Source organism: Podarcis cretensis (genome assembly GCF_951804945.1).
Source record: "Podarcis cretensis genome assembly, chromosome: 2".
Classification (NCBI taxonomy): domain Eukaryota; kingdom Metazoa; phylum Chordata; class Lepidosauria; order Squamata; family Lacertidae; genus Podarcis; species Podarcis cretensis.
In genome coordinates, this window is record NC_137171.1 from 13,878,721 (window position 1) to 13,895,599 (window position 16,879).

At 45.9% G+C, this 16,879-nt stretch overlaps 1 protein-coding gene across 1 annotated transcript in view; it reads left to right on the forward strand.

Moving 5' to 3' along the window:
• The window catches only part of IL23A (interleukin 23 subunit alpha), a 38,958-nt gene continuing 22,079 nt past the window's right edge, over window positions 1-16,879 (forward strand). The window contains exon 1 of the mRNA XM_079966439.1: window positions 1-620. Coding sequence (XP_079822565.1) covers window positions 615-620 — 6 coding nt within the window. The 5' untranslated portion in view covers window positions 1-614. The remainder of the gene's footprint in view (window positions 621-16,879) is intronic.

The following is a 16,879-nucleotide window of genomic DNA, read 5'->3' on the forward strand; positions in this document are numbered from 1 at the left end:
GCAGACAAGGTGGATGTGCTACTGACGGTGCTGGGAAGTTCTGCCATCACTCTACTGGAAGATCTGATGGCACCCAGGGACATAGAGGCATGCACTTTTGATGAGCTGACACAAGCTATGACAAGATACCTTGCACCTCAGCCAACTAAGAACCACCGCCGCTACGACTTTGCACACAGAGAGCAACAAGCGCAAGAGTCAGCGAGCGAAGACATCACAGCGCTCCGGGCGATTGCGATGTATTGTCAATTCGCTGACATTGAGGAACGACTTCCCGAAAGGATCATCAGTGGCGTGCGAGACAGCCATCACCACCACAAGCTGCTGGCAAAAGACGACATCATGATGATGGAAGCAGTGAATATAGCCACGGCCTTTGAGAAGGATAACGCCCACGAGGCGGCCCACAGCCCACATACCAAAAGGAGAACTCATTGTATCCAGCGAGACCGGTTGTATTCCGTAGATTCCCACAATGAGTATGTCCACCAAGCTTTGGACCGATCCGACCAACATGACCGCTCCCAAGCTACGAGCGCATCATAGAACCAGCGGTCATCTGATGCACCTCGAGGGACCTACGCCAGCTGCAGAGAAAACCACAAGCGTCGGACATGCAGGTTTGGGACGCCACATGTCGCCACTGTGGGAAGACTGGGCACATTGGTCAAGTCTGCTGCTCCAAGACTTCCGGAGCACACCCAAGCAATGGCTCTACATAGAGGAGGAGTTACAGTCCATCTCTCCAGCCAGGGTACTTCAACTTCCGTCCCCGGGGTCCAATAAGCTTAGGATACAACTCAAGATAGAGGGAACCCCGTGCACTATGGAGTTGGATACCAGCTCATCCTACTCCATAATATATGTGGTGCAGGGGGCTCCAAGAGGGTTCTCCCCGGGGTACACTGTGTACATCCGAAACTATGGGCCCGGACAGGGTTGGGTCCCTGGTATCATTGCCCATTGTACAGTTCTGGTTTCCTACAAGGTAGGGTTGGAGGGGGGACTGGTTTGGAAGAGACATCTCGACCAGATCAGAGCCAGGGCACCTCCGAACACGGAACTTCAAGCAGAACCAGAGGACAGAGAAATGGGTACTTTGGAAGATTCTGTGCCTAGGCCAGGGTGGGAACCAGACGGGTTGCCGGTGACTGAGTTACCCCAGCAGGGCGACTTCAGGCCAGAATCCTCAGTGGCTCCATCGGCAGTGACCCCTTTGGAGCCGGCCTCACTGACTGCCCCACTCAGACTGCGGGTACTGGAGGAAGCTCCTGGGTCACCCACTCGGGCACAATTACTGCGACAGTCCCAGTGGGTGCGGAAAAGGCCGGCACACCTTGATGACTATGTTTGTTCCTTTTGTTAGGAAGTTGGGGGAGAGGAGTGTTATGTATTGTGTTTAACACATTTTATGTTACAAGGCGCGTTGGTAGATGAACGTTCTAATGGCAAGTAAGCGCATGCACTTCAACTGTCAACGGTCAGTTCATGCTCAGAATTATTAGTGTGTTGTCCAGTCAGTTTGGTTCTTGTGTTCCTATGAGTGAGCTGTTGTCACTGACAAATGTTGAATAAACTTAGTTGAGGAACTTATACTGCCTTGGGCTTCTGACTTATTCCAAACATTTAATACTGTAGATTGGAATTGGCTGAGGTTGAAACAGAGAAAGAAAAACAAAGTTGAAGCATCAAGGGCGGTTCACAGAATAAAATACAAGATAAAAACAAAAGTAAATAATTAAAACCCAAGCAACAAAACAGTAACACACACACCCTTTACATTTCAAAGGCTGTAGGATATTAATCAGCCAAAGGCCTGGTTGAAGAGAATGTTTTCACCTGGCGCCTAAAAATATACAGTGGTGCCCCGCAAGACGAATGCCTCGCAAGACGGAAAACCCGCTAGACGAAAGGGTTTTCCGTTTTGGAGGTGCTTCGCAAAACGAATTTCCCTATGGGCTTGCTTCGCAAGACGAAAATGTCTTGCGAGTTCCTGCGGGTCTTTTTTCCTTTTCCCCCCTTTTTCTAAGCCGCTAAGCCGCTTATCTGCTTATCCGCTAAGCCGATAAGCCGCTAAAAGCCGCTAAGAGCGCTAATCCGCTAAGCCGTCAATGGGCTTGCTTTGCAAGATGAAGAAACCGCTAAACGAAGAGACTCGCGGAACGGATTAATTTTGTCTTGCGAGGCACCACTGTATAATGAAGGCACCAGACGAACCTCCCTGGGGAGACCATTCCACAAACAGGGAGCCACGACAGAAAAGACCCTGGTGCATCACTGGTGTGAGGGTGTGTGGGCAGTTTCCCTATTTTCCAGGGACAGTCCCGGATTTACAGACACTGTCCCAATTTCTGTTTTGATCCTGGAATGTCCCGCTTTTCCTCAGTACATCCCTATTTTCATCCAAGAAATGTTGGAGGGTATGGTAGGACGTCCCTATCTTCATTGGAGAAATGTTGGAGGGTATGGAGTTATGCAACCCCCTGAGCCAAGGAGATAAGTAACTACAAAAACTTTAGAAGATATCTGAAGGAAGCCCTGTATAGGGAACTTTTTAAATCTTTAATGTTATATAACAATGATTTTAAAAGTTCCCTATACAGAGCTGCCTTCAGATATCTTCTAAAGCAGGCATAGGCAAACTCCAGCCCTCCAGATGTTTGGGACTACAATTCCCATCATCCCTGACCACTGGTCCTGTTAGCTAGGGGTGATGGGAATTGTAGTCCCAAACATCTGGAGGGCCAGAGTTTGCTTATGCCTGTTCTAAAGTTTTTGTAATTACTTATCTCCTTGGCTGTTGGAAGCAGCTCAGAGTGGCTGGGGCAAGCCAGTCAGATGGGTGGGGTATAAATAATAAAGTTGTTGTTGTTATGGAAAAGGGTATCACACTATTTTCTTCGGAGAAATGTTGGAGGGTATGCGTGTGGAACTGAACATCCCTCCCCATACACCGCTTTTCTGATACTGATCCCCACTCCTTTTGTCTTTGGCTGCTGTTTTTATTTTTTTAATAAAACCCAGAGACATTCAATTCAGTCACATATTTAACCACGGAGCTGCTGACCTTCCCAGTTTGACTTCCCTTTCTAACCATTAGAAAATAGGATTAATGGACTGGTTAATAAGAACAACAACATTCAAAGGGATGGATTTTTTGGTGTATTACAAAGGAATTTCTTTAATACCAAAACGTTTTCCTTCCTGTCAAAAACCACCCCCAGTCAGAATGCAATATTAGCATAACAAAAGGCAGCACCTTTGCTCAGAGCTACTGTCCCAGCTACATACTTGTTTATTGCTCATAAACACAACTTAGAATTTCCTTTACTTAGAAAACAACCTGCCCACCCATATTTGGCTCTCTGTTGGTTTTCCAGTTTTCTAAGATGAATGGAATTTCACTAATTTGAGTAGGCTCAGGGAATTCCAAATTTGTCTCATCACATCTCTATCCCTGCAATCAAGAAGACTGGTGTTTTATTGCAACACGCTTCTGGCAACACTAATAGTGCATTAGGTGTGGATTTATTCTGCTTTATTCATTGTCCTGCGATGGTTCCCCACTGTTGCCACATTTCTTCCTCTCTGGAGGGACAGTAAAATAGAAGCCGGGCAAGCCCCCACCTTGGTCAAACCTCTGCCCTGAACCCCTGGCCTACCTGGCAGGAAATCCGTATTCCTTCCAGAATTCAAAGTCCAGGGGCCAATCCAAACAAGCAAATTCCAAAGGTCTGGAAACACAGTCCAGGGTCAATCCAAGTAGCCAAGTCTGAAGTCCAGCAGTCAGGATACTGTCCAGAGTCAAACCCAAAGCACAGCCCCATAGAGGTTCAGGAGCCTGCCTCAGCCTCCTAGAGCAGGGATGTCCAACAGGTTGATCGCGATCTACTGGTAGATCCCCGGGAGGTGTTGGTAGATCGCGGTCAATCGCTGGCTCCCTTTCCTTAGTGGTGGTAAAATAGAATCCGCCCCCGCCCTCCGCCCTCCATTGTTGCACGATCTCCAGTGATCTTTTGGCAAGCAACTTTCCCCCTTTCTCCCTAAAAAAGCTCAACAACTTTGACCTGAACCCCCCCCCCCCGCAAACCCCCAAAAGGGGTAGATCACTGCCAGTTTTTTATTCTGTGAGTTGATCGCAGTCTCCTAGGAGTTGGCCGAACCCTGTCCTAGAGCACCCCCACACACACACTGCTCCTACGCCTCAGAGCCCACCGTGTTCATGGAGACAGGGGCCCTTCTGGATCTGGTGATGAGTCCTGCTGCTCTGGTTTCTGTGCATTGACCCCCTATCCCCTCGCCACCCCCTGTGCATGCTTCCTTCCCCATCCCCTGCACATTGAGAAGGAGCCCTGCCTTCCAAAATGGAAGATAACCACAAGCGTTTTTCCACCCTCAACTGGTGAAGGTTTTGGTGGAAAGGCCTTTCACACAAAGCTCTAATTAGCCAGGCATATAAAAGAAGGATAAAGTTTTTGTTATAAGAATTTTAAGGTCATATATAAAAACATTAAATGTTCATAACTTTATATATAAACCACATGTCTGAAACCCCACAGATTAGGTCCTGAACAAATTGACCTCAAATATTTCTCTGCAAGGTCAAAGTGGGAAACCTCCCCATTGTCTCTTTCTTCACAAATCCTGTCTTAAGGGCACATTCAATATATGAACAGGGTGTGAGCCTGTGACCTGTGACCTGGATTCAGGAATTAAGTAGTTATAATAACAAAAGAGTGGCCAAAACCCAGATGATGCAATCAAGTAACTTGCCAGACAGGAGATAAACAATGCACTCAGATTTCTGTTGTAGACTGCCTTTTCTGTGATGTATGTATGATGTTTCTGGGGGTGGTATTGGACTCCAGGGCAGGCAATTTAAAATGTCTATATAAGGGAAGGCACATCTTTGTTCTGGCTCCTCCTCCTCTCTCCTGCATGTGGGGGAGCACCCTGTTGCAACAGTTAATAAAGATCAGGCTTACTAGCTGCTTTGCTTCTCAATATTCTCTGGTTGGCCTCTGTTATTTTCTCCTACCGATAGAGAACCTACAAAAGGACTCTATATGGGCTCTTGGGTACCCCATAAGGGAAAAGGAGCAATTTTTTTCTTATATCACTTTCTTCCTCAAAGATCCACTTGAGGCTAAAGACGAGGCAAAGGAGGAAGGTTGGGGGAAGGGTTTTGTCCTACCTTAGTTGCACTATAGCACAAGAGTGTCCTTCCAGATAGAAGTACCTACCGTATTTTTCGCTCTATAAGACGCACCAGACCACAAGACGCACCTAGTTTTTGGAGGAGGAAAACAAGAAAAAAAATATTCTGAATCTCAGAAGCCAGAACGGCAAGAGGGATCGCTGCGCAGTGAAAGCAGCAATCCCTCTTGCTGTTCTGGCTTCTGGGATAGCTGCACAGCCTGCATCCGCTCCATAAGACGCACACACATTTCCCCTTACTATTTAGAGGGGAAAAGTGAGTCTTATAGAGCAAACAATACGGTATTTCACAGAAGAAAAATGGGCAAAGTGCCAAACTCTACCTTCCACAAAAAGAGGCAAAACACCTACACCCCTTTCAAGAAATAAATAGAGCAAGGTGGAATCAAGGACCACCTTTTTTTTCAAAGGGACCCCTCCTTAACCAAACAACAACAACAAATCCAAAGAAATTCCCAATTAAGAAAAATAGGAGGGACAGGGTGCCTTTATTTGGCTATTTATTTGGCGTCTTTAGTTTATTCATCTAAACATATGTCTATCCCTGTATTATTTTTAAAAAATCACATCTCATTTTAGAAGAGTTACAAAGCTCTTCCGGGGATTTTTAATATTGTTTTGGGTGGCAGGAGCCATGATGTACCAAACTCTAGTCGATCAGTGCTGTTCACATACCCTCCAACATTTCTCCCATGAAAATAGGGACGTCCCATTCCATAATGATAATTTTACTATTTATACCCCACACATCTTACTGGGTTGCCCCAGCCACTCTGGGCAGCTTCCAACATATATAAAAACATAATAAAACATTAAGCATTAAAAAAACCTTCCCTACACAGGATTGCCTTCAGACAGCTCAGGGGTCAGATAACTCCATACCCTCCAGTGAAAATAGGGACATCCTAAGGAAAAGTGGGACATTCCAGGATCAAATCAGAATGTGGGACGGCTTCTCTAAATCAGGGACATCCTTGGAAAATAGAGACACCTGGAGGGTCTGTATTCACATTTAGCTTCTGCAGCAAACTGACAAAACTGGTTTTTCCAGAGCTCAGCTCTGAAATGAGACTAAAGCAAGAGTGCTCTCGCAGAGCAGATAATCTTACTTCTATACGCTGACATATTTTCTCACGTTTAAGTTTTAATGTCTTTCACTTCTCTGCCCTCCACCCTTCTCCCCTTCTTTGTCAATGTTTCCATATCCTCCACAGACAATGGAAATAAGGCGGCTCTGGATTGCCTTACTTAGAAGAGGGGTTGGGAACCTCCAGCCCACAGGCCAAACCTGGCCTGGCAGAGAGCCAAAATTTGGCCCATGAGGCCATTTCCCCCAAACCTGCTGCGCACCTGACATCATATAGGACATCAGGTGTGGAGCAAATAGGATAGATGGGCTTTGCAACCAGTTTCCTGCTAGGCAACTTGACTGTGCAGTCAATCCCCACAGAAAGCTGCCACTTTAGGCATCAAGCCTGCTGGATTGACTGTGCAACTGAGTTCCTCATGGGGATTCCAGCCACAAAGCTCATCCCAGCAGAAATCAGCTTCGCCAGCCCTAGGCTCTGCACTTGAGAACCACTGAGCGCAGGGCTCGCAAAGCGTTTTGCACAGTGCTCCCAAATTCCTGATAGCATTTCCCAAGTGCTGAACACAAGGCTGGAAAACCCCTTGTGTTCTGTTTCCCAAGCACCCAACCATCAGCTTAGGAAGCGCTGCACAGGGGACTGGAACAGGTGGGCGAAACAACCCACCTAGCAATCATCTCATGCCATAATGACATCAGACGATGTCCACCCACCCATCTAGAAGCTTCCCCACCTCTGCCCTAGAACAGAGGGGAACATCCAATGTACCACTAGGCTGCCTTTCTATGCTTCCTTAAAAGGCAGTGGCTCTCTCTCTCTTCCCAAGATATATTGAGACAGCCGGTGCCCCTGGAATTTTGGCAGCCCAGGTCCAGTGCTTTTTTCCTACAAAAAAAATTGTTTAGGGGTACTCTCATTTTGACTCAAGAAAATCATCATTTTATAGCTCAAATCAGGAAAAATAAATACAGTAAATGGACAAAATTACAAAGATTCACAAAATGTTTAGGGGTATGTGTACCCCTGCGTACCTCTAAAAAAAAGCACTGCCCAGGCCTAATTTATTTCTAGGGTGGGTTTGGTCCTCCTGAGAACCATGATGCCACGGCATGCAATCCTTTCACACAGCTCCACTGGTATGAGGAGATTTGGGACAGGTGGGAAGAGCCCACAAGGTATGTCCATGCTAGCATTTTTCCAGGTTATGGAAGAGATGCAATACTAAACTGAGGAGGATCCATGAACCCAGGCCATTTTATTTCAGTTGACTGAAGATCTTTTGTTAAGGCTCATTGTGTTTTACAAGTTGAAACAGGCAACATTGAGCTCAAGGGAACTTACTTTAGATAAGCATCCATGGAATTGCAATCAAGGCGCCTGGCTGATCAGGAATGTCAACCCAGGTATCTTCAGCCAAAGTACAATTTTGCCTCCAGAATGTCAGCGTTTTTCAGGGTGGATTAAAGCCCAAACATAAATTTAGGTTTGCACAAGTAAAGTGGATCAGTACAGTATGTGCTCTCCTGCAACAAACCCACTTTAAAAAAAGACTTTTTGCAGTTAGGAAAGTGATGGGGAAACCCAATAAAAAGTGGGGAATAAGCAATTGATTGACAGAAGACGTGTTACCTCCATGCAAGCAAATCAGGATAAATGCCGAGTGTCAAACATTCATCCTGGTTCGCTTGCACACAGCTTATGTGGAGGTTTATATGTTAGTCCACCACCATCTTCTCTTCCCCTCCTCGCAGACACACGCTTATGTTGTCAAACAAAGGGAGCACGTGGGGAAAGCAAGAATGTGGCAATTGGCCGGTGGCAGTGAAATATGTCATGTGGATTTCAAAGCTGTGTGCTGTACCTTTCTGTGCAATGTTGGGATTATTAGGAGGACAGGACATTCCCCTGGGCAGTTTAGGTTTCAGTTAGGAATGGTCAGAATCTCCACTAGGCTGGCTGTGTGTTGGGCACACTGGACCTTGCAGTGAATTCCAGAGCAAGAAGAATCTCCAGATTGCCTTTCTCCAACCGGGGAGTCCAAAGGCAGAACTGGGGAGCTTACTGGGAAGGTCCTTCACAGATCATTCCACACTATTCTGGCAAAGGCCTTTTTTCCTCAACACACATGTGGGCAAATGTGCCTTTTCTATTCATCTTGTAGCCAGCAAACCACAACAGCATTCTTTTTTCTTTCTTTTTTTTTGCAGATCTTCTTTATTGAATTTTACATTGCATATTTAAATTCAAACATTAAACATCATCATCATTTAGGATTCCCTGAATCCTTTGACTCCCCTCTGCCCTTCAATGGTTACCATTTTCAATCTTTTTTCAACTGCTTCGCTTATTTCCTCTCTTTTTTTTTTTAATAACCCATTTTTACAGTCATACCTCATGTTATGGACGCTTCAGGTTACGTGATTTGGGTTGCGGACCGCGGGAAACCCGGAAGTACCGGAACGGGTTACTTCCGAGTTTCGCCGCTCGCACATGCACAGAAGTGCCAAATCGCGCCGGTGCCTGCGCAGACACTGCACTTCAGACTGTGAACGCTGCGGGTTGCAGACGTGCCTCCGTCACAGATTATGTCTGCAACCCAAGGTTTCACTGTACAAGGAGAAGGGGCACAAGGAGAAGGGGACGACAGAGGACGAGATGCTTGGACAGTGTTCTCGAAGCTACCAATATGAGTTTGACCAAACTGTGGGAGGCAGTGGAAGACAGAAGTGCCTGACGTGCTCTGGTCCATGGGGTCACGAAGAGTCGGACACGACTAAACAACTAAACAACAACAACAAATAGTATGACCTGGCTCATCTGGGTTTCGGGCATGGCATCGGGTGTGCAACTGTGAGCTCCATTTCCTGTTGAAATGGACATGCATGGGCTTGTCTTTGGCATCTAGATGACAGTATGAAACTGGTTTTCTAAGAAAACTGAATGCTTTTCAGCTTTAAACCGTTCCCTTGGGCCATCTTCCCCCCTGCTCTTCTCTTTTGTTTTGCTAAGAGATCCCAGCTGCTCAAAGGGGAAGCCCCTACAGTGACATTCATGGTGATGAAGTAACCCTGTTTGTGGTTTTTTCCCCCCTAGGGTGTGGCAGTAGAGGAAAACGTCGAAGGAAAGCAAAAACCGGGTGGGAGGATGTTTTCCTGAGCACTGTAACTTGCTTCATCACCTGCCTCTTTAATACCTGCCCAATCTCCTTATTAAACTCTTGTTAGGAAGCGGATTAGCCACAGGAAGGGCGGTCAGAGAAGCCTGACGAAAATGGAGAAGGAAGCAGTACTTGCTGCTCGTCTGTGGTCGGGAATGAAAATGTCAGGAGCCGGAGTCAGGTGTAGGTCAACAATATAAAAACACACCCATCATTGTCAGTGAAGTTAACTCTTTATTCAAAGAAACCAAAACAGTACAGTGGTACCTCGGGTTAAGTACTTACAGTGGTGCCCCGCAAGACGAATGCCTCGCAAGACGGAAAACTCGCTAGACAAAAGAGTTTTCCGTTTTGGAGGTGCTTCGCAAAACGAATTTCCTATGGGCTTGCTTCGCAAGACAAAAATGTCTTGGGAGTTCCTGCGGGGTTTTTTTTCCTCCCCCCCCCCTTTCTAAGCCGCTAAGCCGCTTATCCGCTTATCCGCTAAGCCGCTAAAAGCTGCTAAACCGCTAATAGCGCTAAGCCGCTAAGCCGTCAATGGGCTTGCTTCGCAAGACGAAAAAACCGCTAGACGAAGAGAATCGCGGAACGGATTCTTTTCGTCTTGCGAGGCACCACTGTAATTCGTTCCGGAGGTCCGTTCTTAACCTGAAACTGTTCTTAACCTGAAGCACCACTTTAGCTAATGGGGCCTCCTGCTGCTGCCACGCCGCCGGAGCACAATTTCTGTTCTCATCCTGAAGCAAAGTTCTTAACCTGAAGCACTATTTCTGGGTTAGCCGAGTCTGTAACCTGAAGCGTATGTAACCTGAAGCATATGTAACCTGAAGCATATGTAACCCGAGGTACCACTGTACAGGCAAGTGATCCCAGCAACTCTTCTCAGGAGGTCTTGCCCCAATGAAACAGTTGTGAGGACTGACGTTCCCTGCTTTCCCCTTCTCTCCACGGTTTTTTCCAAGCAATCGGAAACCGCATGTGTGAAACCCTCTCTCCTTCTCATTTCTCTGCAGATGAGGCAGGCTGTTGAAGAATCCAGGGAGTCTACCTGCGCCTTCAGATTTCACTCTGAACAGTGGCTTATCTTTGTTGTGCAGGCTAATCAGGAAACTGACGCACATCTTTACAAGCACAAACTTGGGGCAGCTGTTTCAAAAGGGCCAAATATTTAAAGGTCCAGTCTTTCCAGTTTGCTTCACATTCAAGTTTCAAGTTTGCTTCTCCCGTTATAAAATCTGGGCGTGGTAAGCTTTGGGGATGCCTTGCAGCTCTGAGAACATCATAAGAGCTCTGGAATATCAGGCCTGTGTCCCATCTTGTCCAGCATCCTGTTCTCACATGAATTCATGACGCCTGTAAGCAAGACATGCGCCAAAGAGAGCACTTTTCCCTCCAAAGGTTTCCAGCACCATGACTGCCTCTGACTCTAGGATCTAGGGGTGCACTTCCTAATGCCCTAAAGACCTGTAACTTTTGCGCCAACCACTTCAACAACACAAGTGCTAAATGCAGTTATTAAGGAAATAGGATCCTTGTGGTTCGTGCTCACATAGCACATTGGTGGTGCTTTGAGAACCTTTGCTGCTCTGTGCACCCGGAACACTAGAGCGAACATCCTTTATTTAAAAGAGGCTTTTCATATGAAACGAGAATTTCCTCCATCATTATGAATGTCATATCAACGTTGCTGGATCAGTGATAACAGAGAAACTTCCCAGAACCCTTGGAAATTTCAGTGTGTCACACATGAATTCTGAGCTGTAGAACACAAAGCAAAGGGGAAAGAAGGCAAAGGTGATCTGTATCCTACTGTGGGTTTTTTGTTTTGTTTTGGAAAACCTTTCTTTCTCAACCAACTTTTTAAGTGGAATCATAGAATTGAAGACTTCGAAGGGACCATGGGGAATTGTTGATGGATTGTAGCCTTTATCTGCATTGGATTTGAATTGTTTTTGTAGATGAAGATGATGTACATCTGCGGGTTGTTTTTTTTAAAAAAATTGTTGAGTTATTATCGTTAATTGATTTGAGATGTTTCATAGGAAGCAATTCACAAATGATTTAATTAGATAAATTAGCATTCAGCAAGAGCAGGTATCCCGCTTGCTCAGAACAATAAGCAGACCCATTTGCAGGAATTAACAGCACAGATGTTAACCAAGAGAAGGTTGCTATGGGGAGGCTTCATTGGCTGGTGTGCTCGGTCTTTCTGCAGCCGCTCCCTTGAGTCCATTGGTCCCCAGCTGTGGGTAGACTACAACTCCCATCATCCACAGCCAGCCTAATGGTCAAGGATGATGGGAGTTGTAGTCTACCCATTTCTGAGGAAGGTTGAAGACCATGGAGGAGTCTCGCCAGAGCACAAGGGTGGCATACAGACTGAATCCCTGCCTGACAACCCTAATGTCACCTGTTCAAGACCCACAGAAGACTCAAGGCCTGAAAGGATAGCACTCCAAAACAATGCAATCCCCAGGCTGCTTCGCCCTTTCTGTTGCTTTCTCAGTGGATTGAGAAAGGCACTTGAAGGAAGTACAGTGGTACCTCGGGTTACATACGCTTCAGGTTACAGACTCCGCTAACCCAGAAATAGTGCTTCAGGTTGAGAACTTTGCTTCAGGATGAGAACAGAAATCGTGCTCCGGCGGCGCGGCAGCAGCAGGAGGCCCCATTAGCTAAAGTGGTGCTTCAGGTTAAGAACAGTTTCAGGTTAAGTACAGACCTCCAGAACAAATTAAGTACTTAAGTACCCGAGGTACCACTGTAGTGCATTCCTACTGCAAAGAGGCCTTCTGCCTGGATGTAGTCAATGTCCTTAGTGAGTTTATCATACTCGCTTCAGTGTGTGACTCTCCCCAGTCTGCTTTGCCTGCTGTTCCCCTAGCCTTTGAGAGGCCAGTGGTGTGGGTGGACTAAGAATGGAAGAAATAACAATTATTATTATTATTTATATTGCTATTAATACCCTGCCCATCTGGCTGGGTTGCCTCAGCCACTATGGACTGCTTCCAACACATGTAAAAAACATGATAAAACATCAAACATTAGAAACTTCCCTAAACAGGGCTGACTCCAGATGTCTTCTAAAAGCTGTGTAGTTCTTTATCTGCTTGACATCTGATGGGAGGGTGTTCCCACAGGGCGGGTGCCACTACCAAGAAGGCCCTCTGCTTGGTTCCCTGTAATTTCACTTCTTGCAGTGAGGGAAGTGCCAAAAGGCCCTCAGAGATGGACCTCAGTGTCCGGGCTGAACGTTGCTGGTGGAAACACAACACAACCTTCACTGGGGTCAGGTGAGTCTACTTCATGGGGGCTCACAGCATATGATTTGCCCAAGGCCTGGGAGGGTGGGGGAAATGGAGCCATCCGAAGTACAAAATTACTTCAAAAACTAAATGCATCCCTCTGTCCTCCTGTTCCACCCACTCCCCAACAGTCATTCCAATGCCACTTCCATACTTACTATTCATTTGAAATATTTGTGGATATTTCCTGCCCTTTGGGTTTTCCCCACTATGCCTTGGGGCTCTCCCAGATATCATATACCTTTCTCTCTTTGTGTGGATATAGTCCAGTTTTGGTGACATAGGGACCAACATTCATCTCTGAACTAGAGGGAATGATGATGCCACTCTCACCTTGAGCTTCTGACAATCTCCCATCCAGCCTTGACTGCAGTAGAGGCTTATCCATTAGGACATGTGGGGAGCTGCCCCATCAATCTTGGTTTGCTTCAGCCAGTCTCTTCCCGCCTGCTTTCTTGCGTAGAGAGTGGCCCTAGCTGTTATCTTCCTTCTCCTCCTCTTCCATCTCAGTGTTGCCCTTGTTAAACTCAGCATCGAGGATAGAGACAAAACTAGAATGAGATGGCTCAACATTGGCTCTGACTCGAGTTATGGTTTGGGCTCCCAGTCTTCCGCCCTGTCTCCATGAACACCAGCCATCATCACTTAGGCTGTCTCATCATCTTCCTCACACGTCATTCACTGTCCCTTCTCTTTGCTGCTGGTACTTTTGTTTTAAGGCTGCTTCCCGTAGACTGGCTCCCAGTGATTCCCAAACATTGCTCTTCCACTGTAAGCTGAAAGCAGAACAGCAACTGGTTTTCTAGTTTCTACACTACTGGAAGTATTGAGCTTCTTTCATATCCCATTATGTTCCTTGAGTGTGGCATAGGCAGGAAAGAGAAATGCTCAGTTCATCTGAGCAGCCATCTGATGACAAGCACACATGCACTATAATCTTTGTGATTAGTGTCATGGTATCACCCTGTTTATTTATTTTTTCCTATAATGAATTTCTTAATCAGCTCTAAAATGCTTTTCCACCGTGTGCGTGCGTGTGTTAAAAAGCAAACTATACCCCCTTGAACGAAACGCTAATTTAAAAGATGATTTTTTAAACAAAAACTTGCCAGTGTTTTTAACCACGTTGCTAAAATGCTGGTGACTGGAAAGCAGTTTTAAAAATCATTTCAAAGTTAGCATTTATAGTTTTATAGCATTTAGATTGCATTTCACTAATACTCAAATAATTATCTATCATCTATCCATCCAGAAAAGTGTTTAAATTAAAACATAGATTAAAAACAACAGGGTGATAAAATAGCACCTGAAAAAATTATAGCGAAAATGTGCCGCATTGTTGATATGTTCATCCACCTAATCACTGTCTACCTGCAGGAGGAGGAGATTGTAATACTCTTCCATTCTTCTGAAAAGAATGGCAGACTTTATGTGGACTGAGAAAATATAGAAGAACCACCAGAAAAAGAGGGGACAACAATGATTGGATGATGGCAAAACGTACAGCAATTCCACACTTCGGGGGGAATGCAACATAGGCTAAGTGGGGTATTTGTCTGTGTGGAACAAGGTCTGCTCATGCAATGAGACTTCTCCCCTGCATGTTCCTCATGCACCCCTTAAACCTGCTCTGAGGGTTCCCCTAGATTTAAGGGGCACACAGGGCCTATGGGGCAGGAGGACAGGGGAAGTCTTGTTGTATGAGCAGACCTCATTCCACACACGCAACAACTTAGTTAAATCCTGTCCTTTGCTTACAAATGCCAATGAGTCATTGAGATATCACAAATGGGTTGTTGGCAACAGGTTGGTTGTTTTTTTTAACTTACTGGATTTCCCCTCGGAAAGGGTAAATTTGGATTAAATGGGAATAAAACACAGGCTGGCATTTTAATACCAAGGTCATTATGTGGACGCTGCAACGAATTTCCATGTGTGAGGGGCACAGGGCACTCATCCTGTCTGGAACCAACGTTGATCTGAGGAGATTCGGAGTAATGAGAAGATTCTTAGGCTGTGTACACACTTTGAAATATATTGTTTCCTTCAAAGAATCCTGGGAACTGACATTTGTTAAGGGTTGCCGGGGATCATAACTCTGTGAGGAGTTGTCAACTACAATGCCCATAATTTTTTAAGGGGATGAATGCGCTTTGAAAGTACGGCATGCGTACACCACATGGGAAAGAGGGAAAGATTGGAGAGAAGAAGAGGGCCGAGATACTGAAGAGACCTCAGAGAAGGTGTGGCAGCCATTTCCTAAATGCTACCTACTGATACCTTGCCAACGAAGGTCCGTATAGTTAAAGCTATGGTTTTCCCAGTAGTGATGTATGGAAGTGAGAGCTGGACCATAAAGAAGTCTGATCGCCGAAGAATTGATGCTTTTGAATTATGGTGCTGGAGGAGACTCTTGAGAGTCCCATGGACTGCAAGAAGATCAAACCTATCCATTCTTAAGGAAATCAGCCCTGAGTGTTCACTGGAAGGACAGATCCTGAAGCTGAGGCTTCAATACTTTGGCCACCTCATGAGAAGAGAAGACTCCCTGGAAAAGACCCTGATGTTAGAGGGTGTAAGGAGAAGGGGACGACAGAGGACGAGATGGTTGGACAGTGTTCTCGAAGCTACCAGCATGAGTTTGACCAAACTGCAGGAGGCAGTGGAAGACAGGAGTGCCTGGCGTGCTCTGGTCCAGGGGGTCACAAAGGGGCGGACATGACTAAACGACTAAACAACAACAACCTACTGACACTGGTCAAACTCAGAGCAGAGGGAGGTGGGTCAACATTTTCTTTCCCAATTCCATCCCATTGTCAAGAAGGAATTAACTATGTCAGCTCCAAGGCCGTCATAGTTTCAGGCCCCATTTCAGGAAGTGTCCATGGATGAAGAAAGCCCTTGTTACAAGGAAACTTAGGATCCTGCAGAGAGAGAGAGAGAGGCTCACATTATCCTCACTGCCATCGCCTGCCATCCGTTTTCGTTTGCTATCTCCGTGCATCTTTTAATGTGCGCAATCTGTTGCCCAGAGGCTTTTTCAAAATGGGTGTTGTCCCATGTCATGTAGCATACATTACCAGGGAGGCAAGTTTCAATGCAGCCATTTGTATGAGTGTATGTGCGGTTTCACTGCAGCACTTGTGAAAGTAACGCTGCGAGCTGACGGGGACTATGATGTCACAAATATTGCAGTGATTCCTTCCCACACCTGTGGTTATGTCAGAGTGTTTTGAGGACAGGAAATTGAATGTTCTGATGGAAGACAAAAGCTGCCTTTTGTTCCATGGCGTCATTCAGCTTCCCAGAAGGGACATCCCAGAACGCGAAGCCACTTCAGTTCAGAAGTGGTTCACATGCAGGAACAGTGATCACAAGGAAATTCACTTACGTAACTGGTGCCAGCACGAGTCTGTGGCTGATCCAAAGCGCTAAATATCACATGGATTAAAAATCAAACAAAATAGATTGAAAGCAGATGCCTAATAGCATCTGGCAATTAAAATACCGGTACTTGGGTTCTGGCAGTAGCTCTGAGGAAAATCTATAGTATTTGGTTCGAAACAATTCCGAAATTCTATGTCAAGGCCCCCTAGTGTGCTGCAAGAGTATTACTAGTGTGCTGTGCAAAACTTTAATGGAATACGGTGGTACCTCAGGTTAAGTACTTAATTCGTTCCAGAGGTCTCTACTTAACCTGAAACTGTTCTTAACCTGAAGCACCACTTTAGCTAATGGGGCCTCCTGTTGCCGCCGCGCCACCGGAGCACGATTTCTGTTCTCATCCTGAAGCAAAGTTCTTAACCTGAAGCACTATTTCTGGGTTAGCGGAGTCTGTAACCTGAAGTGTATGTAACCTGAAGCGTATGTAACCTGAGTACCACTGTAATTAAAGGTTGTTGTCTGAACAACACATACATACACAAACACATGGAGGGTGACCTGCTGTCTCTCTTTATGAGATGCTTCTCTAACCTTCCTCCTTCTCTCCCTTCCTCCCTCCCTTCCAATAATTCTGTTATAGGCAACTAATGCTGTGTGTTAGGTTTGATTGCATTAGGTCAAAGATGGACTACAACTCCCATCATCCATGACCAAACTGAAGGAGCGTC